This window comes from Balaenoptera ricei, chromosome 3 (genome assembly GCF_028023285.1).
Source record: "Balaenoptera ricei isolate mBalRic1 chromosome 3, mBalRic1.hap2, whole genome shotgun sequence".
In the NCBI taxonomy this organism is placed as follows: domain Eukaryota; kingdom Metazoa; phylum Chordata; class Mammalia; order Artiodactyla; family Balaenopteridae; genus Balaenoptera; species Balaenoptera ricei.
In genome coordinates this window covers 64,306,633-64,332,524 of record NC_082641.1, presented here as the reverse complement: position 1 = coordinate 64,332,524, position 25,892 = coordinate 64,306,633, and the positions used below count along the sequence as shown (strand labels likewise).

The following is a 25,892-nucleotide window of genomic DNA, read 5'->3' as shown; positions in this document are numbered from 1 at the left end:
CAGAAATCTCTTGCATTCCTATACACTAATGACAAAAAATCTGAAAGAGAAATTAAGGAAACACTCCCATTTACCATCGCAACAAAAAGAATAAAATACCTGGGAATAAACCCACCTCAGGAGACAAAAGACCTGAATCAGAAAAAACTATAAGGCACTGATGAAAGAAATTAAAGACTATACAAACAGATGGAGAGATATACCATGTTCTTGCACTGGAAGAATCAACATTGTGAAAATGACTCTACTACCCAAAGCAATCTACAGATTCAGTGCAATCCCTATCAAACTACCAATGGCATTTTTCACAGAACTAGAAAAAAATTTTTTACAATTTGTATGTAAACACAAAAGACCCCGAATAGCCAAAGCAATCTTGAGAAAGAAAAATGGAACTGGAGGAATCAGGCTCCCTGACTTCAGACTATACTACAAAGCTACAGTAATCAAGACAGTATGGTACTGGCTCAAAAACAGAAATACAGATCAATGGAACAGGATAGAAAGCCCAGTGATAAACCCACGCACATATGGTCACCTTATCTTTGATAAAGGAGGCAAGAATATACAATGGAGAAAAGTCAGCCTCTTCAATAAGTGGTGCTGGGAAAACTGGACAGCTACATGTAAAAGAATGAAATTAGAACACTCCCTAACACCATACACAAAAATAAACTCAAAATGGATTAAAGACCTAAATGTAAGGCCAGACACTATAAAACTCTTAGAGGAAAACATAGGCAGAACACTCTATAACATAAATCACAGCAAGATCCTTCTTGACCCACCTCCTAGAGAAATGGAAATAAAAGCAAAAACAAACAAATGGGACCTAATGAAATTTAAAAGCTTTTGCACAGCAAAGGAAACCATAAACAAAACGAAAAGACAACTCTCAGAATCAGAGAAAATATTTGCAAACGAAGCAACTGACAAAGGATTAATCTCCAAAATATACAAGCAGCTCATGCAGCTCAATAACAAAAAAACAAACAACCCAATCCAAAAATGGGCAGAAGACCTAAATAGACATTTCTCCAGAGAAGATATACAGATTGCCAACAAACACATGAAAGGATGCTCAACATCACTAATCATTAGAGAAATGCAAATCAAAACTACAGTGAGGTATCACCTCATACCGGTCAGAATGGCCATCATCAAAACATCTACAAACAATAAATGCTGGAGAGGGTGTGGAGAAAAGGGAACCCTCTTGCATTGTTGGTGGGAATGTAAATTGATACAGCCACTGTGGAGAACAGTACAGAGGTTTCTTAAAAATCTAAAAATAGAACTACCATATGAGCCAGCAACCTCACTGCTGGGCATATACCCTGAGAAAACCATAATTCAAAAAGAGACATGTACCACAATGTTCACTGCAGCACTATTTACAATAGCCAGGACACGGAAGCAACCTAAGTGTCCATCGACAGATGAATGGATAAAGAAGATGTGGCACATATATACAATGGAATATTACTCAGCCATAAAATGAAATGAAATTGAACTATTTGTAGTTAGGTGGATGGACCTAGAGTCTGTCATACAGAGTGAGGTAAGTCAGAAAGGGAAAAACAAATACCATATGCTAACACATATATATGAAATCTGAAAAAAAAAAAGGTTCTGATGAACCTAGCGACAGGACAGGAATAAAGATGCAGACGTAGAGAATGGACTTGAGGACATGGGGACGGGTAAGCGTAAGCTGGGACGAAGTGAGAGAGTAGCATTGACATATATACACTACCAAATGTAAAATAGATAGCTAGTGGGAAGCAGCTACATAGCACAGGGAGATCAGCCTGGTGCTTTGTGACCACCTAGAGGGGTGGGATAGGGAGGGTGGGAGGGAGGTTCAAGAGGGAGGAGATATGGGGATATATGTATACATATAGCTGATTCACTTTGTTATACAGCAGAAACTAACACACCATTGTAAAGCAATTATACTCCAATAAAGATGTTAAAAAAAAAAAACAAAAAACTATTCTTGGAAGTCTATCAATTAGAAAGAAATACAATTTCCTGAACTGGCTTTCTCTCCTAATTACCTCTGTAATTGCCCTTTCCTATTATTGTGTACCCTTATAATACAATACCCTCTTAACTGGTGTGTCTAACTTTTGTGTCTCCCTTCCCTAGTCTTTATTCCACATAGCAAATAAAAAATTATGTTTGTGAAGCACAAAAAAAAAAAAAGCATGCTGCATGGTAGTAATGCCTGAGAAAGCAGTTTTATTTTAATTACCAATTTTCAAGCCTGAATGAGACAAATTCTGTCCTTTGAAGTGATCTATTATTTCTTTTTTTTTTGGCAGGGGGAGCATATAACTAATATCTGCCCAACATGTAAAGCAAATACCTCAAACTGAAGGAATAATTCTCCCTAATGGCCAGATAGTGTCACCGACTGGTGACATGTCCAATTGCAATGAAATTCTACTAGGCATTTCAACATCATGACCAAAAGAAGAAGGGACCAAAGTTCCAGAAGTGCAGCTGGATTCATGAGAGTTTTAGAAAGGTGACAAGTTCCCACAGGGTTGAAAAAAAAAGTGTTTAAACACTTAGGCTCCTTGTCCACACATGTTTGGGACAAGAGGAAAAATTCAGGTATTACCCTGGCTCTGAGCCTACCCTGTTTTAGCCAACCCTGCATTCCAGCAGCAACTCAACACCTACTCAACTTTTCCGTGTGGCAATTCTCTGACCTCGTGACCTGATTTCTGTGACTGCGCTGGCCTCGTAACCAAACACACACTTTTAGATCTCAGTTCTGCAAACTGGATACCTGTCTTTGCCTCTCCCTTCCCCACCCGCCCCATCTTTTCTCCAGGAGTGGTATCTGATTATAACCCCTGCTCTTTCACAAAGTGGCTATACAATTTGGGTAAATCATTTAGCCAGCCTGAATCTCAGTTTTCTTATTTGCAAAATGACGGGTTTGGATGAGACGGTTTCAAAGATCCTTTTGAATTCTAAAATACCACTGCCTTTCTGTCAGGCTCTTGGAGACTGTGGCTTGTCCCTGATTAGTCGTTTGTGTGTTAAAAGGGTGAGTAGCAATTAAGTGCACTGAACAAACGTTAGAATGCAACATCTTTTGTAAAATACATGCTTTCCTGTCAGTTGGACCCTAAAAGTAACTGTAGTTTTTTAAATTAATTCTTCCTGATCTAGAATTGGACCAGGTACAGAATAATACCCTGTATCTTACTCTCACATAGAGTGTATATCAGCCAGTGTTTCTCCAAATAATAAAACCAACACAGGCTAACTTATACAGAAAAGAAATTTATTTGAAAGACACCTGATATTTCAAAGAATTTCAGGAAGACTGGAGAATCAGCCTTGGAAACAGGAACTCAGGGGTGTATGGCACAGTCAAGATTCCACCAGAGGTTCAGTAAGTGTAGGGTTCTGCCTCTGGCATCTCTGCCCTGGATGCTTGTCACCATCCACCGAAGTCTCAAGTCCATCCAGCCACTCTGAGTGATCTCTAGCTGTCTCTAGCCTTGTTATCACTCCCTGAAGACTCAGAGTCTCAGTAAAGAGCCTCTGATTGGCTGAACCTTGCTCAAAGGTCCACACACAGGTCTAAAGAGTCCAAAGGGGAATTATCTGCTCCGGTCCGTGTTCCAGAGTGGGAAGTCAGATCCTGGCTTCCACTCATCTTGGATTTGCCAAAATAGAAAAGGTGTTTGGATGCTGGACAATGCAAAATGACACATAGTTTTCTCACTTATGATTATAAACTTAACACATCTTGAAGGTGTATCTAAGAGGTTAATCATGTTATCAAGAGGTTTACATCTGATCAATTATTCCAGCATTACTTCATCTCTTCGTTGATTTACATGAATCAGTAGTTGGTCCAGTAAATGAAAACATATTCATCAGTATGCTGACTAATTTATTGAGCTGGCTTTTCATATTTACATGGCTCATATTTAGATGTCATGTCATCTGCATGACAAAATGAGTATTTGGAATGAATAATGAATCATCGGAAGAAAAAACACATCTTCCTTCTGAACATAGGTTGTCACTGAGTTTTAAAGTAAAAATAATACTATTTGGTATTTCGTTCTGGTCTAAAGTTCTTCACAGAGCTGATGTTAGTTTCCTTAAGTCGTTGCACTGTCCTGGTTTTATAGATCAGTTGGGATTTCTGAGGTATCTGGAGTTCAGGTGACAGATGTCAGAAGAGACACTAGAGCTAAGTTTCTCAGCCTCTTTCTAGAACAAATCCTCTAAGCCTAAGAAACAGTTCTTCCACCCTGAGAACAAGAAGGCAGGAAGGTTCCCACTGGATTGCTGCCGTTAAGTGGGACCCCTCCCAAGGCCAATGTAATAGAAGAGAGTTTTGTCAACAAGCTCAAGGACTGAGACAGTCTTCCAGAATATGCAGTAAGCTCAGAGAACTTGTCTGAGGAACTGCAGGGGTATCAGTGAGTAAGAGGCCTTTGGTTTTTGTTATGTTTTTGAGATATTCAGGGGACAACCAAAGAAAACCTCCCTAAAGAGAAGCAGCTAGCAACCCAGAGTCCTTTATCCTGGCACACAAAGTGCCTCCCTGCACTGGTCCACCCTTTGTTCTGGTACAAAGAATATATTCATCATGAAATAGATATGGATGCATGTAACAGAGACCCTCCAATGACAACGGCTTAAATAGACGAGAAGTTTGTTTCTCTCCATGTAAAAGCCCCTCTACTCTTCACTGATATGATACCTACTTGTCCTTCAGGTCTCACTGGAAATGTTACCTCATTTGAGAAGCCTTCCCTGATGCCACCTAGACAAGTTAAAGTATTCTTTTTTTTAAATAAATTTATTTACTTAATCATTTATTTATGTTTGGCTGTGTTGGGTCTTCGTTGCTACACACAGGCTTTCTTTAGTTGGGGTGAGCCGGGGCTGCTCTTTGTTGCGGTGCATGGGCTTCAGTAGTTGTGGCACGTGGGCTCAGTAGTTGTGGTGCGCGGGTTCTAGAGCACAGGCTCATTAGTTGTGGCGCACGGGCTTCATTGCTCCGTGGTATGTGGGATCCTCCTGGACCAGGGCTCGAACCCGTGTCCCCTGCATTGGCAGGTGGATTCTTAACCACTGTGGCACCAGGGAAGTCCCTCCTCTCTGTCTTGAGATCAGAATTAAATAGATAGTAAATGAATTCTAGTATAACCACAATTTTTAAGAGAGCTGGAGGGGTTCCACCAATAAACCAAAGTGTTCAGCTTATTTCTGGAAGGCAAAAAGTAGATGGAGGGATTTCAGATCAAGATGCTTATCAAACACAGGCATCAATTTTACTTGTTCCTAAAACCCCACCAAAACATATTGTTAATGGTATGAAACCATGAGGACAGCATGTTTCATATTCCAGATCATCCCGCTTTATCACCCACAAAGTAGGATGTGTTGAATTGGGTTTGCACACCTTGGGTCAGTTCTGCCTCTCAGCTCCCATCACCTTGCGTCTCAGTGAATCTCACACAGTAGGGAGGTGGAGCAGTGCCAAGGACGACAGGAAGAGCTGCAAGTCTCATTCTGTTCTTGGTTCCATTCCTGAGGCTCCTCGAGTAAATTAGAGGGCCGCTTGGAGCCCTGCTGCTCTCATAGGTAAAGTGGAGATAATAACATCTGTCCTGTTTCTTTCAAGGTGTGTTTGCTGGACTAAAATGAGGCCAGAAGTAGGTAGAAACTATATGTCCTCATCCTCAAGCCCTGACTGTTAAAGTCTTCTCCCTTCAACATTCAAGTTACGGTGAAGGCAGGGCACGCCTGCCTAGATTAACAGGCTGTTCCATCCCACCTCCTCCTCTCCTCACCTCACCTCACCTATGTGGGAAGTCAGTCCCCACAGTTCCACCATCAGCCCCGAAACAGGTCAGTCCCCAGGGCCTGGAGGATGGACAGGGACGTGACATGGGCTGGGGGTACCATCCACTGAGAGGACCTTGCCCACAGTGCAAGATCTGATCCGTTCTCCATTGTTTTCTTGTTGTTCCCAACTCCTACAAAGGAGAGTCTGCCTTCCCTAACGTTTCACTCAGCGAGGTACCCAGGCCCAAATTGACCTGCACTCTCATTCCCTATATGAAAGCCTCTTGCCTCAGATGTGTTGGTGGTGCCAGGATTGTGATGTTCCAGCATCAGCCTCCCTCTCCTGCCTATGAGCCCTGTCACAGCACCCAAGTCAACAGCACTAATCCTCCAGGTGAACTGTATCCCAGGGCTTCATTGTCCTTTTTTCCCCCAGTCCAGCCTCTCTCCATCCATCCAACATGTTCCAATACCCCGATGACAGGTGTAGTAGGCTGAATAATGCCCTCCCCAAAGAGGTTCACATCCTAATCCCTGGAATCTATGGATATGTTACAAAAGGAACTTTGCAAGATGTGATTAAACTAAGGATCTTGACATAGGAGATTATTCTGGACTATCTGAGTGGGCCCAGTATAATCACAAAGGTCCTTATGAGAGTGAAGCAAGAGGATAGAAGGAAGCAGAGGGAGACAAAGACATGTGATAACAGAAGCAGAGTTGAGAGAGAGAGACCCTGAGATATGAAGGGAATAAGGGGCTACCAGCCAAGGAATGGAGGCAGACTCTAGAAACAGCAAAAGGCAAGGAAATGGATTATCCTTTAGAACCTCCAGAAGTAACTCAGCCCTGCCAACACTTTTAGTCATGGAAAACCCAGTTTAGATATGACCTCCAGAACTGTAAGAGAATAAACTTGTGTTGTTTTACGCTAAGCTTGTGGTAATTTGTTACAAGCAGCAATAAGAAACTAATAAAATAAGAGTGAAAATTAGATCACTTACTTTGAAAAACTGTTTGGCAATATCTGCAGAAGCTGAACATATGCCTGCTTCATGACTCACAATTCCACTCCTAGGTACGTACCCAACAGAAATGTGTGTATATGTTCACCAAAGACATCTGCTATAATGTTCCTAGCAGCATTATTTGTAATGTTCCAAACCTGAGAATTACCCCAATGCGTATCAGTAATAAAATGAGTAAATCCCAGTACATTCACACAGTGGAATACTATACAGCAAAAAGAATGAACAAGCTAAATCCATAGACAGTACGCACCTCTTCAACATAATGTTGAGTGAAAGAAGCCAGAAACAGAGTATATTCTGTATGATTCAATTGCTATAAAGTGCAAATACAAGCCAAAGTAATCTAGGCTGGTTGAAGCCACTACTCTGCCCCCTGGAAGGAAGAAATATGAGACAGTCTTCTGGAGAGCTGGTAATATTCTGTCTCTTGATCTTAACGATGCTTTAGTTTGAGCAAAATCATTGAAATTGTGAAATGTGCACCTATTAAACATCTACTATACATTATTAAAAACTTTTTTAATGGGGGAAAGGAGACCGGTGCCTTCATGCAAATTTGCCCAATCCCCTCCTGTGAATCCCCGACCTTCCCAAACAAACGGTTGTGGGCAATGGTCAACCCAGATCTAAGATTCCAGCTCTGTAGAGACCAACTCTGGGTTAAAATGACCTGTGAACTTGCTTAACATATACTTACTAAAGGGCCAAATTTAGCGGATTATTTTCCTAAATAAAGGAAGCCTGCTCAGAGATAAGTGTACTTTCCCCCTTCGAGAAGTCAAAACTACAAATTATTTTAAATTGACATCATCTGAACAACAACAGCAAAAGGTCATAGTCTTTTCTCCACCAGATGATCCCTTATAAATGAGTTAAAATCATTGCTGCTTATTAATTTCATCTCTCTTTAATTCCACAGTGGAGTTTAATACATAAAATATACGTTGTGGAATTTTAGTATGTATTAATGTTTTAATAATAGTATAATAAAGTTATAAACTCATCAGAACAAAAGAAGAACGGTTGCTCTCACGAATGCCTCAACCTGAAGTGAGGCTCTGGCTTTACCAAAAGAGGGTACAGGGACGGGAAGGGGTAAGAGAGACCCGTGGGGGACACACACACGGACCACCCGGGTGGAGATGAACTGCGGGGGAGGGATGCAAATGTGGACGGGCTGGGGGACCAAGGGCCGTTATAGAGGGGTGGCCGACGCCCTGCTGTAGGAAAAACGCTGCCGCCCTTGCTCTGGGCCAAGTCGCTCAGGCCAAAGCGCGGTGGCCGGGTTGGGGTGTGGGAATGGGGGGAGGGCGGATGCTCGTGGGGACAGAAGGCGGGGCTTCAGTGGCCACACTTTGGCCCCCGGGGCCGCCGCCCACACCTGCAGCACAGCCGCGAACCGGCGCGTCACTCCCAACGGAAACGCCGTGCAGCCCGGGCGTCTGGCGAGGTGCGCGCCTCCTGGCCCCCGCTACGACGCTTCACCGCTCGGGGTCACACGCCTGCATCTCTCCGCAGGGTGGGGGCGGGGACACGGCGGCACCTACCGGGATCTGCGACTCGAGCCGCCGAAGACCACATCCCAGCCCGGACGGCGTCCCGGGGCCACAGGCACGGAGAGTCCAAGCGGAACCGGGGAGGCGGGAGGCGCCCCGCCGACTCGACAGCGCGTCCCAGGTCAGTGTGAGGCCCTGGCTGTGCGAGCTGCACTCAGGGAAACTTTGGTTTGCGTGTTGGCTGCCGGGAGGAGGGCGAGGAGAGCGCAGCCAGGGCCCAGCGGCCTCCGTGCGCCCCGCCCGGTCCGCTCAGGCCCTGGGAGCCGGCACCTCCCGCGCACCCTGACTCTGCAGAGACCTGGCGCCCACTGAAGGCCTTCGGGGTGCAGGGCCCTGTCCAAAGACTCTGCCCCACCATTCCGGGCCGCTCCACGGAGCCCATTCTCGCGCCTCCCGCAGTCCCCGCCCGTTCTTGGCTCGGGCTTTGCGGCGGCGCGGGCTTGGACCCCGCCGGCATGCGGGTTTCGCCTCCTTCTCGGCCTTGCAGCGCTGGGGACGTGATGAGGGTAGCCGGCGGCCGCGGGATGTCTGAGAGGATCCGGGGCAGGGGCCTCGCGGGCGCGGGTCGGCGCCGCAGCGGGAGCGGCGCGCGCTCGGCCGGAAGAGCGCGCGGGTCGGAGGGGCGGACTTGGACGTGTCTCCGCAGGTGTCTCCGGCCGCCTGGCGGCGGGAGGTGCAGGCTGGGCGCCGGGGGGAGGGCCAGAGTGGGCTGCGGAGCCGTTTGCAGCCACTGTCTCCACAAATGCGAGCCACACAGGTGCGGGCAGCCGGGTCCCCGGAGCTGTTGGGGGCGCACAGCTTTGGCGCCAGGACCCCAGTCCCCTTGTCGGATAACTGGGGTCCAGAGGTGCGCCTGACCAAGCATGGGGGCAATGGCTGCTCCCATCGGGCGTGCCATTTCCCAAAGGAGGGCCGTGTCCTCCAGGCGGGCGGTGCGGGGACCGCTCCGCAGCGGCTCTGGGCAGAACCCCTTCTCGTGGACGGCGATCGCCTCAGCCCGCCAGCTGTGCCTTGGCTCCGAGACGAGGCGACGAAACGCGCACCCCGCCCCCATCGGTGTCCCGGTGCTGTCGCCTCAGTCACCTTCCTTTGCCCTTCTCCGACAGCACCTCGGGCTCGCTCCCTCCCCGCTCTCAGGAAAAGCTGAGCCAGCGAGGGCTGTGAAGACGCTGCCAGAATCCTCAGCAGCCTAGAAATCCCATCACCTTGGTTCCCTGAGACTTGGAGGTATAGGTTGGCGTGTCTTTATGTGTGTGCGCTGGGAAGGGGGTGGGGGTGGGAGTGCAGCTCCCCCAGGGCCCAGCCCCAGGGACCTGGGGGACAGCTGAAGTAACTAGAAGTAACCAGCCCTTTTGGGTACGTGTGGGAAAGACAGCAAACCTTACCAGCTACTCCTCCCTCTTGGGCAGTTTCTAAATAGTTCTTTCAAGCTGGTGCCAGAGAACACTTTTCCTGGCAAGTCACTATGTTTCCTGGGACAGTCTCAGCTGCATCTTTTGTTCTGGCTCTGACCCTTTCCTTGCATGGGGAGAAGACATATATTTTGCTTGTGGCAGGCAGGCTTGCCTCATTCCAGGTGCAGCTGGCCTCTGCATCCTGGCCTGGGCTGCCCGCTACAACTCTGGACTTTCTCAGACCTGTCTGGGAAGGGTAGGACAGTAGACCTCCAGTACCTGGCCTGTTCTAACTCAAGGCTGTACTCTTCTCTGAGCCTGTGGGCTCCCTTTGCCCCTCTCTAGGCGTGGCAGGCATCTCTGCCCTTCACTCGTGTGCGGGAGAGTTGAGCATCAGGTGGCCTGGAGGTGATAATGGAGACAGCTTGGTGGGAGCCTGAGGCAGGGATTGATAGCTAATAGGTAGTGGGACTGGGATGAAGAATGAAGAGTTTGTCACAGATTCTTTCCGAGCGTGCACGGGAAGCACCCCCTATTGGGAGTGGAGCCTGGAATCTTATTAACAAACTCTCCATGTGATCTTATGCCCACAGAAGGTGGAGAAACTGTTGGTATAGGCACCTTAGCCCCCATTCTCAGACCCCATTAGCCCAGAGCATTCACGTTTAGTGATAATATGTTTAGAACCTGACATTATTGAATTCCTAAGTGGCAAATATATTAGGATCTTCTAAACTCCTCTCAGTCATCTTCAGTAAAGTAGGTATTATCCCCACTTTAGGAATGAGGAAACAGAGGCTCAAAGGAACAACTTCTCAAGAGCCGGTAACTTGAGAGGAGACAGAGCCCCAGGCTTTGATACACAGTCTGCTGCCTCCTCTGGTCCCCTTGTGGGCAGCACAAAGAGGGCATCCTGGGGCAAAGGTGAGGGGCTGAATTTTGAACTTGAAACCCATTTGTTAATTTCCACCCCCTTGCTGCCCTCCCCCACCATGGCCAGATAAGTAGCTTTTTGGGAGGGAGCATAAATCCTATCTGGAGGTGGAGTAAGAGGCTCAGAGGAAAATAAGATTTCTTTCTGAATGACAGGAAAACTGGGGGTGGCTTGGGGAGAAAAAGTCACAGGAAACACCAAGCCTATCATCTCCAAGATAGCTTTTAAAGCACCTCGGCCCATGTGGCACTGCCATGTTAGATACCACACAAATTAGGTACTCAAAACAGAACCCTACTTTGTAAGAAGCAAGGAGACATAAGAGAAGGGACACAGGAACATCTAGTTAAGTCCTGGCAAGCAGGTGAGTAAGAGAAAGAGTACCTTTCCCTCCTCAGCCACCTCACCTGCACAGAATGGGGCAGACCAGGTGAGTGCTGCAGCCTTTCCAACCTCAGCAGTCCTTGCAGGGTAGACTGCTTCCTGCACGCACACGCACACACACACACGCACACACACCCACACCACACACTGGATTGCCGTGCACAGAATCCACTCCAGACACTTTACAGAGTCATAATCAGTGAAATATGATTAACTGCACAAACACTGTGGGGATGTCTTTCTTTTTTTTTTTTTTTTTTTTATAAGTTAATGGTTCTTAATCTTTTTTTTTTTTTAATTTTGTTAGTTTGTTTATTTATTTATTTATTTTTGGCTGTGTTGGGTCTTCGTTTCTGTGCGAGGGCTTTCTCTAGCTGTGGCGAGCGGGGGCCACTCTTCATCGCGGTGCGCGGGCCTCTCACTGTCGCGGCCTCTCTTGTTGCAGAGCACAGGCTCCAGACGCGCAGGCTCAGTAGTTGTGGCTCACGGGCCTAGTTGCTCCGCAGCATGTGGGATCTTCCCAGACCAGGGCTCGAACCCGTGTCCTCTGCATTGGCAGGCAGATTCTCAACCACTGCGCCACCAGGGAAGCCCGGGGATGTCTTTCTTAACAAGGAATTAAAAAACTAGACTCCAAATGGGAGAGATGTGTGGAACAAATTATAGGTATTTATGTAGCTCTGAATAGCTTTGATTTCCTTCAGTAGGAACTGACAGCTGGCTGACAGAAAACTCATCCAGGGAGAGAAAAAGTGAAGTATGAAATTTTGAATAATGTTTTCAGGTAACTTTCTATTTCCATGTAGAGTGGGTGTCTGGAGGGGTGAATGTAGTTATGGTTTGAATTGCTTCATTTATCGACAGATATTTTTAGTAGGGCTCATAATTCTAAAATCCAGTGCTTTTTACTTCTTTTTCCTGCCTTCCAGTCCCGTGGTAGCTGGGAATTTCACCAGTCAGCCTGTAGACTCACTTTCTCTCGTTTTCAGCACACGGCTTCCAAGGTTGGAGCCTACCTGATTAATCTGTTCAGAGAATGAATCTTTGTTTTCTTGCCTAAGAGAGTGGTTGTCTACTTGGGGTGGGGTAAAGTTCTGGGGGTCCTGTTGTTCTGTCCAACCATCCTGTCATGTTCAGCCCCGTGCCTCATTGCCACTTTCGGTGCCGTTTGGAACCTCCATGTCCTAAGCTTCCGGGGTCCTGTGGGTAAGCTGGCTTCCTTCTCATGGGGGCCACCTCCCGGGGGCTTTATGTTGTAGCCTCTGCTATGCTAAGGCAGTTACCACACCACCACCCGCCTCTGTCTCCACAGCTTGTTTGAAATTGGTCATCTGATGATATCTCTCTTCCAGTTTTCTGTGTTCTTCAGAATAGACATCTTTTAAAAAAAAATAACTAAACTGTAATTTTAGTGGGGCCTTGGGAGATGGAGAGAGGCACTAAAAGAGTAGAGCAATATGCCATGATGAATTACAAGCAAAGTTAAAGACATTCTAATTTTAAAATCAAAAGCAATTTATCCAGCTGTTTAATAATTAACATCTTATAATAATGCAGAAATTATTGTATCTGGAAATTATAAGGAAAATGCACTTAAAGTATATCTTTTTCCATACCTCACTTATTAGGTTCCATTTATATTTACAAACCATTATTTACAGATTCTAAAACAACAACATTTTAAATATTTTATGTTATTTAAATAGCCTGTGGATTAGAGACATGATAAAAATAAAAGATAGCTAAATTCTGAGAGAAAAATTTTAAAAAGAAGAACGCAGTGAGTATGAAGGCACAACAGGAAAGTCTTTTTCTAGATGTTGTCTGATTTCATTACCAGCCCCCAGGGGATGAATGTTTCATGATTGTCTTCCACAGATGGGGAGCTCAAGACTCTGAGAGGCTGAGAGATTTGACCAGGGCAACAGCTAGTAATTAGGAGGGTCAGTATGGAAATCTGGGTCTACCTGACTTTCAGACTTTCTCCAGTTGAACTGCTCTCTGTTTGGAAGGTGTGACTGAACTGGGGAATCATTTAGAAGCTAGATTATAAGAGTCTGACTGAATGTTAATACAGTATTAGCACTAGGTGCCCAGTAAGGATGTTTCACAGGAGGACACAGAGGGCGGGAACATTTCTGAACTAGGATCATTGTAGGCTAGAGAAGTGGTTTTCATCCCAGGTGGGGCTTACCTCTATGAAGAGTAAATAAATCAACTTCAATATAGGCATTTTTGACGTGCAAATGGATGAGGTGAGATAAGAGAATGGACTGAAAGAGGGTGAAGGCATGAAGACAAGGGGATTATTCCAATAAAGTACTGATTACAAAATGAGACACTAGGAAACCTAACATGTATACACATGGAAGATAAAGTACCTGATAACTTTTGTTTCTGAAAAATTTAATGCTTAAACAGTTTCAAAATTGCTCTATTAAATGTGAACAATTTAAAAAGTGAGCAATCCAGTGGGCCTTAGAAGTCTTTATAATGAGCAAAGTGTAAGTAAGCCTTTGTTGTTTTTGCTTGACAGCCCTGCAGAATTAAGGGGCGAGGTCTGCCTACGGCCTCATGGTAGATATATTCGCTAGTTGCCACTGGCTAGTGGTGTCACTTGCCCAGCTTCTCTGAGGCCCTGGAGCCCATAGCACCCTCCCTTTCCACAGGACCACGGCAGGGCCGCTGCCCCCCTCAGGCATCGCAGCCAGCCCCCCTTTTTCTCCCAGAACCTCTTGATGCCGAGTGTGGGGAGGGAAAGTTATGACAGGAAGTGGCCGGGTTTAGCACTGTGGAGAAAGATCTTTACATGAGGATAAGTGAAAAGGTTTGAATGTCTTTCCAAAAGATTCTTTTAAGACTTTTTTTTAAAACAACATTGGCCCCCATACTAGAAACTATATGAAAGTTTAATGTTGAAATCTGGTATCTGGCAACTGGTTCTCATTTGAATATCTGTTTATCAAATGCTACTTTTGGTCAAAGGTGTTTTTACATGATTGATACTGTTATCTCTTCTTGAATGGCAGTTCTATATTTTATATTATGTTCCAGCTCATTTCTATAAGTCTCTTTGCTTTATTAAACCTATTTGTATATCAAAAATGCTAAAAGAAGGTTTCTTTTGTGACCACTGTCTCATGTGAGCTCTTTGCAGATGTTTCGCATTCAGAATAAACCTCTGAGTTGGGACTCAATCTGTCAACCAACCCTAAATTCCTAGGTTGCTGAGTTGCAGGTATGTCTGGCTCTGGAATAGCTTTTTTAGAACGTTGCACGGGGGACAAAAATCATGTATTTCATGTGTTAACTTTTATTATATTTATGGATGTATATATCTAGTGGTTGTTCTTTGCATAACATCCTGAATGAAACTAAAGTGGAAACGAATAAGTATATTCTTTTGAATACTGCTTATCAGTAGCTGACTAGCTGAAATTCCTTGAAAGTCTAGGCGTAAATACTATTGATAACACCACAAAAAGTGATTTATGTTGTGAAAACTAAGACTTACTATGGCTCTTTCTACATTTTAATTATGAAACATTCTTACATAAATGCTATGTTCTTTTTTGTGTACATGTCCCATTTTACAAAAGAGAATAGTAATATCATACAGATGAGTACATGAAATATATACTGTTTGAAGAATAATAATAAAACGAACACCTATATACACACCACCCAGGTTGAGAAACAGAACATTACCTGAACCTTAAAAGCCTCTGTGTGTCCCTCCCAAATTGCATTGTTCTCACCAAGAGGTAACTTAGTCTTGACTATTGTGTAAATCGTTCCTTTGCTTTTTTTGTTTTCTGAGTTTCCCACTTGCATGTGATCCTTAAGTAAATTAATTGTTTATTTTTGGAAAACTGGGTAGAAAGCACAAAATTAGATGAATAAAGAAAGATCAATATTAACAATATACGGCAAAAGTTCTCAGGAGAACATAAGTTGAACAGTCTCCGGATCTGAGTTCAGCTCAGCATTCCTGAGCATTTACAAGAGCCCCTCTGGGCAAGGTCATGAGTGAGTCCTGGGAAACATGGGGCTTACCATGATAGGGCTTCTGGCGGCTGCAGTGTAGAGCAGATAGTGGATATGCAAAGGCAATGGGTTTTGAGTCTTTCTCCTCCTAAGCTCACCATGACTTATCCCCAGATCTCAGAGCAGGTCAAAGGAGAACATTTGAGTAGGGCTGAAACGAGTGCCAGTGGCTGCCCCAGAAAGCAGGGTATGGAGGGGAGAGCAGAGATGTGGTCAGGACAAAGCAAGTCAATTAAAGAACTGAGATCAGGCTTACCTGGGCATCTGGTCCTCAGTTAACAAGATGGTAAAATGGCAGCATGATCTCAGAGAGGATGTCTATGCACATCCATTATCCTGGCATCTCCTCTCACCATCTTCTTGGGGATTTTCGGTGCCTTTCCTCTATGATGATCTCCAGATCTCGTTTCTTCTTTCTTGTTCCACCATTTCATCTTGATAGATTATATTCTTCAGTAGATTCTTGAGAGTGTATCCCAATTCTTGACTGATGGTTTGGCTAGATAGAGAATTCTAAGCTGGGAATCAGTTTTCCCTCAGATTTTAAAAAATATTCCTCTGTTGCCTAAATCTTCTCTGTTCTCAGTGTTCTGGAAATTTAAAACCATGTGCCATGGTCAGGGTCTGTCTTCATCCATTGTGCTATGTTCTCTTTGGGCCCTTTCAATTTGGGAACTCATGTCCCTCATGTCTAAAAAATTTTCTTGATCTTATTCATCATTTCCTCTCCTGCTCACCCCTTCCTCCACCCCCACTATTTTCTCTTGCAAGAACTTCTATTAGTTGGATCTTGGATTTCCTGATCTAGTCCTCTAATTTTCTTGTTTTTTTTCTCTCTATTCTTTTTGCTTGACTGTGTTAGAGATTTTTATCAATGTTATTATTCAACCCTTCTATTGAGTTTTGCAGTTTGTATCATGTTTTTCTCTTTTGAGAGCTTTTTATGATCTCTGAATATTCTTTTTAATAGACTCTTATCCCTGTTTCATGGTTACAACATCGTCTTATCCCTTTGAGGATATTGAGGTTTTGAAGTTTTCATTTTTTCGGACTAATATCCATCTTCTCCAAGTTGATTTTTCTATTAGTTCTGCTCTCTGTCTTTAATGTAAGAGGCTTTTTTGTTTTCATGCTCATGATTAAAGGGCTTGGATTAAAAACCTAATGTGAAGCTTTTTCACATGAGTGACCTTTAAGCCACACTGTGGGATGATCTAGGTGGCATGTTGGGGAATCCCTGTGATCAGTACTCTTAGGTATTTTCTCCTTGGTAGGTCAGATTCTTGAGAGAAGAGTATAGCAGTTTTCTTCTAAAGGATAAAGATATGGCTGCCATCGTTCTCAGAGCTGAGTTGGGGTAGAAGGCTGTGAGTCCCTTCACTCAGTGGTCAGTAAACATACCATCACTTATTCTCCTATTTTCTTGTCCTCAAACATGCCTAGTGCCTCTCAGTCCAGAGACTCTCTGTTTCACCATTTCTGGAGAATAAACCACTGGACATCTTTTGAGGTGGGAGAGGGGCAGTCTTCTATCTCCTAGTGGCTTGGAGTGGAGGAGCACCTCTCAAACTTCAATGTGCATGCAAATCACCTGGGGATCTAGTTGAACTGTAGGCTCTGACTCAGTAGATCTGGGATGGAGCCTGAGATTTTGCATATTTAACAAGTTTCAGGTAATGCTGCTTCTGCTGGTCCAAGGTAGGACCACGGCACTTCCCGGAGCAAGACCTAGGGATCCAACTGCCTCTCTAACAGCTTTTCTCCTAGCCCTCCTTATTTAGCTGTACTCTCCACCCCCTAGTTATAGAGCCTCCTGCTGCCGCCTCTTTCGAGGATTCTGTAGTGTACACGGGCTTAGATCTCAACTCTGCCACCGATGACTCGAGGCACAGCCTTTTCAGGTTGGCTCAGTCAGTTACCACTGGCCCATCTGCTTTCCGGCTTCCAAAATGTTGTTTGTCATCTTCTCTCCTTTTCCTGCTATCTTTGTGAGTTTATGTTTTTTTAGAAAAAAATCTTTACTTTTAGGGGGTTTCAGGAAGGGGCAAAATTAGATGTATGTGTTCTGCCACATCACCGTAACTATAATCATCTGCTAAAATATTTTCCTAAAGTTTGGTTGTAGTATGGTGTAGAGCCTGATTTGTGATAAATAACTGTGCTATTTTAAGCCTCTAGGTCTTTGCACAAGGAGTGTTCTCTACTTTTCCTTTCCTCCTTTTTCTGCCTGCCAAACTCTTTCGCAGTCTTCAAGGTTTAGCTCAAATGGCTGGCCTCTGTGAAGCCCCTTCCGTCCTCAAACCATTAAAGTCTGTGTGTTCTCATGACTTTAACTCATAACCAGCTGCTTAGACAGTAACTCTTCCAAACAGCTATGTAACCTCTTCAGGGCTAGGGCCTATACCTTTGTAGCTCAGTGCCCAGCACATATTAGGAGCTTATAGCTGTTTAACAATTGAATTAATTTCTATGTGCATGTCTGTCTTTCCCTTTTTTCTTCACTTTCTTTCTGCTCTCTTTATCTCTTCTTTCTTTTAAGAAGTCATTATATTTATTATCTATTCCAGCGGTTCCCAACCTTTTTGGCACCAGGGACCAGTTTCGTGGAAGACAATTTTTCCACGGACCCTGGTAGGAGGGGAATGGTTTCAGGATGATTCAAGTGCATTACATTTATCGTGCACTTTATTTCTATTATTATTACATTGTAATATATAATGAAATAATTATACAAGTCACCATAATGCAGAATCAGTGGGAGCCCTGAGCTTGTTTTCCTGCAACTAGATGGTCCCATCTGGGGGTGATGGGAGACAGTGACCCGAAGTGTGTTGCTTATGTCCAGTCTCCTCCGTGATCTCGTTTTGGTCGCTGTCACTGCAGAAAACCCTGCTTCACAAAGATAGGATGTTGGAAATGGAAGCAGGCTTTTCAGTGCTTTTGTGGCAATCTCAGGGTATTCCACCTTGACTTTAATCCAGAATGTATGGAGATTTGAAGTTGTTTCAAACATACTTTTAAGGCCACCATCATTTGCAGTCTCAAGCAGTAGATCCTCTTGTAGCTTGGACAAAGTTGATTCACCTGGTTTATTCACAAATGGGTCGCATATCCATTCCTTCCCAGTTCGGGGGTCTTTTGTAGTTGGGAAGTAATGCTCAAACTCTTTTGAGAGCTGAGATAGGTGATCATGCACCAGCTGGGAGAAAGAAGGCCCTGGCTCAGTCTCTTTCAAAATCTCTGCTAATGTTTGAAACATGTCAAAAATCCTAATGTTCGCTTGTCACCCCCATAATTCCAGTTTGGCTTTGAATGCAGCCACTTTATCTGCCGACTTGAACACAGTTGTCGTTCTCCCCCGAAGTGACAGATTGAGTTCGTTGAGCGGGTTGTATACGTCACACAAGTAAGCAAGTTTTTTTTTTTGTTTTTTTAAAAATAAATTTATTTATTTAATTTATGTATTTTGGGGCTGTGTTGGGTCTTCGTTGCTGCGCACGGGCTTTCTCTAGTCGTGGCGAGCGGGGGCTACTCTTCGTTGCGGTGCGCGGGCTTCTCATCACGGTGGCTTCTGTTTTGGAGCACGGGCTCGATGCACACGGGCTTCAGTAGTTGTGGCACGCAGGCTCAGTAGTTGTGGCTCACGGGCTCTAGAGCGCAGGCTCAGTAGTTGTGGCACACGGGCTTAGTTGCTCTGCAGCATGTGGGATCTTCCCAGACCAGGGCTCGAACCCGTGTCCGCTGCACTGGAAGGCGGATTCCCAACCACTGCACCACTAGGGAAGCCCAAGTAAGCAAGTTTTGCGACCCATTCTGTGTCACTGAAATGTGCTGCCAGTGGTAAATGTTTTTCTAAAAGAAATCTCTGGAGTGGCTGTCATAACTCAAAAACTCTGGCCAGTGATCTACCTTTAGAAAGCCATCTCACTTCTGTGTATAAGAAAAGACGTGTGTACTCTGCGTCCATCTCCTCACAGAGCTATGCGAACAGACATGAGTTAAGGGTATGTACTTTAATGTGGTTGATAATTTTAATCACATCCTGCGAAATGTTGTTAAGTTCAGGTGACATTTTTCAGCTAGCCAGTATTTCTCTAGGGATGACACAGTGCATAGACTCACATTCAGAAGCAACCTCTTTGACCTGAGTAGTGAAACCAGAAAGCCGTCCAGTCATGGCAGCCGTTCTGTCCGTGCATATACCAACACAAAATGACCAATTCAGTTTTCCTGATATGCAATCATTCAAAGAGTTGAATACTTCTGCAGCTGTGGTGTTTGGTTGGCAAAAAACGTGCACATAACATATCATGCACATCCTGAAAAATATATCACACAAAAACAAGCATTGTTGCCTTGTTGTCAACATCTGTATACTTGTCAACCTGGATTGTGTACTACGGTGACTCATTAATCCTAACAATTGCGCCTCAGTATCCTCTGCTATTTCATCAATTCATCTAGTTATGGTGCTAGCCGAAAGAGGAACACGTGCCACCTTCTGAACTGCAGCCTCTCCTAAAAGTTCATGACAAATGTCCTTAGCAGCAGGCAGGATCAACTCTTCACCAATAGTAAAGGGCTTCTTAGCTTTAGCAATGCGGTTAGCCACTAAGAATGATGCTTTCAGTGCAGACAAATTTGATGAAGTGGTGGCCTTCAATAATTGCTTCTGTTTTTCGTGTTCACGTTTTTTTCTTTTGAAAAAGTCCAAAGGCTTGTCTTTTAATGCAGGGTGCTTGGTTTCCATGTGGCGAAGCAGTTTTGAAGGTTTCATGGCTTCCTTGGATAGCCAGCCACATATTATACAGAGCAGGCTTGAAGAATGTGAATCGCCTGTTGCAGTGAACCTGTAATTTAAGTAGGACTCTTGGTATTTTCTTTTAAATGCAGCTTCCCTTTTGTTGGCAGTCTTAATTAAGAGTCTTCTGCTGTCTCATCATTGTGTCTTTTCCCCTTTTCAAAGAAGCTCTCCAGCAACGTTTGTTTTTTACTCATTTTGGCTACGGTTAGCTTGTGGGCTTACCAAAACTGTGACTGAGACAAGTGCGCAGTGCGGGGAAAGAGGCGTGGACGGAAGTGGTAAATAAAACAATGGGTGGGCCACATGCGGACTAAAATAAGTATCAGATTCTGACTTAAAGCCTGCCACCAGATGCAGCTGTACAATTGAAGTACATCAACTCACTTGCCACTATAAAGCCTGCCACCAGATGCAGCTTAATTGTCACTTGCCACTCACTGATGGGGTTTTGATAAGAGTCTGCAAGCAACTGATTTATTATGGTCTCTGTGCAGTCAAACCTCTCTGCTAATGATAATCAGTATTTGCAGCCACTCCCCAGCGCTAGCATCACCGCCTCAGCTCCACCTCAGATCATCAGGCATTAGATTCTCATAAGGAGTGCAACCTAGATCACTTGCATGCACAGTTCACAGTAGGGTTCACACTCCTATGAGAATCTAAAGCTGCTGCTCATCTGACAGGAGGCGGAGCTCAGGCGGTAATGTGAGCGATGGGGAGCGGCTGTAAATACAGATGAAGCTTCGCTTGTTTGCCTGCCACGCACCTCCTGCTGTGCGGCCTGGTTCCTAACAAGCCACAGCACAGACTGGTACTGGTCCGTGGCCCGGGGATTGGGGACCCCTTATCTATTCTACTATACAATAGAAATTCATGTCCCATATTCTTTATTTTAAAAGTAAATGAGTAGAATAAATAATACTTCTTGATTTCTCAAAGCTACACAATTCAATGAAATAGATTTAAATATTATACAAACTTTTATTTGATTTTTCTCCCCAGCTCTAAGGACTGTTACAAGACTAACATTTCCTTGGCTCTCGATAAAGACATAACTCTTATCACCTAATGAAATTATCTGTTGAATAAGTTTAAATCTAAATTTGTATTTAGGTATTTATTTATTTATTTATTGGCCATGCCGCATGACTTGTGGGATATTAGTTCCCCGGCCAGGGATTGAACCCAGGCCCTCAGCAGTGAGAGCGCAGAGCCCTAACCACTGGACTGCCAGGGAATTCCTGAATCTAAATTATTTAAATAAATTAAACATAAATAATTTTCAGTTTTAATGATAATAAAGTGTTTTTAAAGTCTATATGTCTTCACTTGTTTCTAGCCTAGAAAACTTTTTTGGAGCAACTGTCAAAATTTAACTCAATAGTATGTTGCTAACCCCATAACCTAGTCAGTGTATAATTTAAGTAATGGAATCAAGAAAAATGCATGATCGCATGCTCACCATTCCTATCTCAGTGTGAATTCCAGACATTATGTCAGTTATTTTAACATCTTGTAGTCCAAATATTTTTCATCCTTTAAAAGAAACATCGGGCATTCCCTGGTGGTGCAGTGGTTGAGAATCTGCCTGCTAATGCAGGGGACACGGGTTCGAGCCCTGGTCTGGGAAGATCCCACATGCCGCGGAGCAACTGGGCCCGTGAGCCACAACTACTGAGCCTGCGCGTCTGGAGCCTGTGCTCCGCAACAAGAGAGGCCGCGACAGTGAGAGGCCCGCGCACCGCGATGAAGAGTGGCCCCCGCTTGCCGCAACTAGAGAAAGCCCTCGCACAGAAATGAAGACCCAACACAGCCAAAAATAAATAAATAAATTAATTAATTAAAAATAAGCCGAAGTCCAAACTGTCCCTGGGATGACGTTTGCTAAGGGAAGTGTTAAACCCATGGGAATGAAATTGAGAGAACTGCATGCAATTCTAGAATTGAAAGAAATCATTCAAGTTAGTGTAAATATGAGGAAGAGCTGAGTTTGATTCTAAAAGTGGAAAAAAAAAAAAAGAAACATCGAAATGCCCCTCAAATTGAAAATTTAGATCTTAATTGCATTATTTAACTGAAAAGCATGTTTAAGTAATTAATACTAAGAAGTTTTTTGTATTAAGCTATCATAAACATGTTCTATTTTAGTTGATTCAGTTGCAGTTACACAGAATTTTGGCTTTTTTGCTTAAATTTGCATTTTAATATTATTTTAAAAATATTTTTCACAGGTGGAAACTAAGTGGATTATTGTTTAATTGATGTGGGATTTAGAGAAGTACTAGGCTAGTGTTATGTCATAAATATTCAGTGAAGATTTTGGGAAAGTAAATTTTAGTTTGAACTTCCCTAAAGGTTGTTACTATTCTAAATTTTTCAAATTTTTCTCTATATTTATTAATAACATAATCTTATTTATGTCTTCTTTGTCTATACATATTTCAGAAATTAATTGTGAATAACAACATTAATATAAATTGGGACATTGACTCTGGCTAATCTTTTGTTCTTCATCTTCTTTGCTAACCAGGTATTGATTCTGACTTTTGAAGATGGATGAAGGTATAGAAATTTCCAGTGATGGAAATTCCCTGATCAAAGCGGTCCATCAGAGCCGGCTTCGCCTTACAAGACTCTTGCTGGAAGGTGGCGCCTACATTAATGAGAGCAATGACCGAGGGGAAACACCTTTAATGATTGCTTGTAAGACCAAACATGTTGATCACCAGAGTGTCAGTAAAGCCAAAATGGTTAAATACCTATTAGAAAACAATGCTGATCCCAACATACAGGACAAATCTGGGAAAACTGCTTTGATGCATGCTTGCTTAGAAAAAGCTGGTCCTGAAGTTGTTTCTTTGCTCCTAGAGAGTGGGGCTGACCTCAGCTTGCAAGACCACTCTAGTTACTCGGCCCTTGTTTATGCTATAAATTCAGAAGACAGAGAGACCCTGAAAGTCCTACTTAGTGCTTGCAAGGCAAAAGGGAAAGAGGTCATTATCATAACGACAGCAAAATCGCCCTCTGGCAGGCACACTACCAAACAGTACTTAAATATGCCTCCTGTGGATATGGATGAGCGTTATTCCCCAGCCACCTGTGCCACTCCTTCAGAAATAGACTTAAAAACAGCCTCATTGCCACTATCACATTCTTCTGAAACTGAAATGACACTTTTTGCCTTTAAAGATCTGGAACCCGCAGGAAGCAGTGATGATATGGGGGACCCAAGCTCCCCTTTGAGGAAGCCTCGTGTGGCCCCTAACGGGCCCAAACTACCTCAGGCTCCACACTGGATCAAGAGTCCCCCCTCATTAATGCACCAGAACAGAGTGGCCTCATTACCAGAGGAGCTCCAGGATATTACTCCAGAAGAAGAATTATCCTACAAAACCAATGGGCTGGCACTTTCCAAGCGATTCATCACTAGGCACCAAAGTATTGATATAAAAGACACTGCACATTTGTTAAGAGCCTTTGATCAGGCCAGCTCAAGAAAGATGTCATATGAGGAAATAAATTATCAATCATTTTTTTCAGAAGGAAATCAGCAATGCATTGACATTCCAGTTGACCGGGACCCAGACTCTAACCAGACAATATTTACTTCCACCTTAAGAAGTATAGTTCAAAAAAGAAACTCAGGAGCAAATCACTATAGCTCTGATTCCCAGCTCTCAGCTGGTCTTATCCCTGCAACTTTAGATGATGGCAAAACACTTACAGGAAAGAAGAAGATCCTCTCACCATCTTCTTCTTTGTTGTCAGAATTGTTGGAGAATATCCCACCAGGTCCCCCGAGCAGGAGAAATCATGCCCTTTTAGAAAGGCGTGGTTCAGGAGCTTTCCCTTTAGATCACAGCATTACACAAACCAGACCAGGATTTCTGCCACCCTTAAATGTGAATCCTCACCCTCCCATCTCAGATATCAATGTCACCAACAAGATTTCCAGCCTTCTTTCTTGTGGTCAAAAAATGCTTATGCCAACAGTTCCTATTTTCCCCAAAGAATTCAAAAGTAAAAAAATGTTGTTAAGGAGACAATCATTGCAAACAGAACAAATTAAGCAATTAGTTAATTTTTAAGAGACAGCTAGCAAATACATTTTGTTCACATGTCTATACCAGAGAAACATGGAACTAGAGAAGAAAATTCAAACGTTCATCCTTTTAAATCTTTTAAGTGGTTAGTCCATAATAGGGGTATCAAAATGTACTGTGTATCATCATATTAGGCACTGTGGATATACAAATAATAGATAGCTTTTGCTAAGGGAATTCTCTCAAACAAAATTAAAACTATTTTTTTCAAAACCTTCAATACTTAACAACCTTCATGTGGTTCAAGTTTTTAATTTAAACAAAAATAAGCAAAGAAAGAAGGTCACATATGTTGGAGATAATTTTAAAAATTTCAGATTTGCCAAATATTTTATTAGGAAACATTGTGTTCAAATCAATTTTTAAAAAGCATTTCATGATTGTAATTTTCCATGATGCCAACAGCATAAAAGAAAACATAAACAGCTATAGTGTTCTATGATCAATAAGCCTAAGCTACAAAGAAAGAATGAACTAATTCTTGAAAAATGTTGACTGCAGGTAGGTGACAATCTAATTAACATTTTAAAAGGTCAACCATTATAGTAGACGAGGCAGCTAATATGTGTTGTCAGCTTAATAAGTGTCAAAAATGGCAGATCCAAGTTTTATAAGCTAGTAATAATCTGTGCCAAGTGTTTGTGTGCTGTTTTTTGCTTTGCTTTGTTTTTTAATGTTATTTTATGGAATTCTTCCTTCTCCATATCTTTTAGTTCCTGTTATTGTTTTTTGAAGCTTATTCATATGTTCCCAATAACAAGATAATTCAAACTTTAAAAAGCATTTCTCGTTTTCTTATTATCAAAGTGTTCTTGTCTTTTTAAAGACAACCAAAAAAAAAAGTTTGGGATTTATCACAAATAGAAACTAAATGCTTGCTTTGGTTGTAAAAAAGTAAAACTGATTATTAGATTATCTTAGGTTAGCTAAAATTAAGAAAGCCAGTAGAAATTTAAGTACAAAATGTATTAAATATTCGGTCAATATTAAACAATATCTTTTTTTCTGATATATAATTATTAGACATTTATATAATTAGAATAACAAGGATAATTTCCTTGTGTGACATTCCAATCATCTAGTATTTAGGACCTGTGAATAACTTCTAACAAAGTAAATGAATACCATGCTAGAACCATAAAATATTATAAAATGACTCTATTATCTATATGATTTCAAAGCATAGTGTTTATAGAGAGACTTTATTTCAATCTAGCAGTTTTACAACAAAGAATAAATCAAACTGTACAAAACCTGAGTGCATTAATTTGAGATCCTAGCAACTGGCATGATGCTTTTCTTCACAATTTGATATAAGCAAGTTGTTATGTACATAGTAATTATTTAATTTCTTGTGGCTTTTATTTGAAAAAAGTAAGTTTTCCATTTAATGTTTTGAAAAACATTAATATTAATTGCACTAGAAGTATTGTTTGATTCAGAACTTAGAATTGTACCTGATGTTTATAGGTAACCTAAACCCTTTTCGCAAGTTTTAATATTGAGAAAAGTTCTTGGCTTTACGTTGTAAGGGTACAGTTTGGAAGAATATGTAGCTAGATTAGTTCATAAACAAAATGGTATCAATAAAGATTTAAATGCCATTTGGAGTATCAGTGATTTTTACTTACCTCAAATACTAATGATAAATATTTCAACATAATCTGAAGAGAAATTGTGCCACGTATGTTACTTTGAGTAAATGGAAAACTAAGAAAGAATAACATTTGTCGCTATTCTCATCCCAACATGAAAGGAATATTTAATAGGATTAAAACTTTGTTGGCCATATTTGGAAGAATTT

The 25,892-nt window shown here is 42.8% G+C and overlaps 1 protein-coding gene across 8 annotated transcripts; it reads left to right on the top strand.

The window, feature by feature from the left end:
• The first annotated feature begins 8,224 nt into the window (after positions 1 to 8,224).
• On the top strand, positions 8,225 to 24,889 carry ANKRD34B (ankyrin repeat domain 34B). Of its 8 annotated transcripts, none has more exons than XM_059919370.1 (6): positions 8,225 to 8,543; positions 9,529 to 9,649; positions 11,842 to 11,918; positions 14,292 to 14,372; positions 18,483 to 18,587; positions 22,516 to 24,889. In XM_059919370.1, exon 6 carries the CDS (start codon positions 22,538 to 22,540, stop codon positions 24,071 to 24,073), a length of 1,536 nt encoding a protein of 511 aa, XP_059775353.1. In that variant the 5' UTR covers positions 8,225 to 8,543; positions 9,529 to 9,649; positions 11,842 to 11,918; positions 14,292 to 14,372; positions 18,483 to 18,587; positions 22,516 to 22,537; the 3' UTR covers positions 24,074 to 24,889. The 8 variants fall into 8 exon arrangements, with proteins under 8 accessions (XP_059775353.1, XP_059775356.1, XP_059775352.1 ...); XM_059919373.1 differs by having other exon boundaries at positions 11,839 to 11,918; positions 18,500 to 18,587; XM_059919369.1 differs by having other exon boundaries at positions 11,839 to 11,918.
• Positions 24,890 to 25,892: the final 1,003 nt, after the last annotated feature.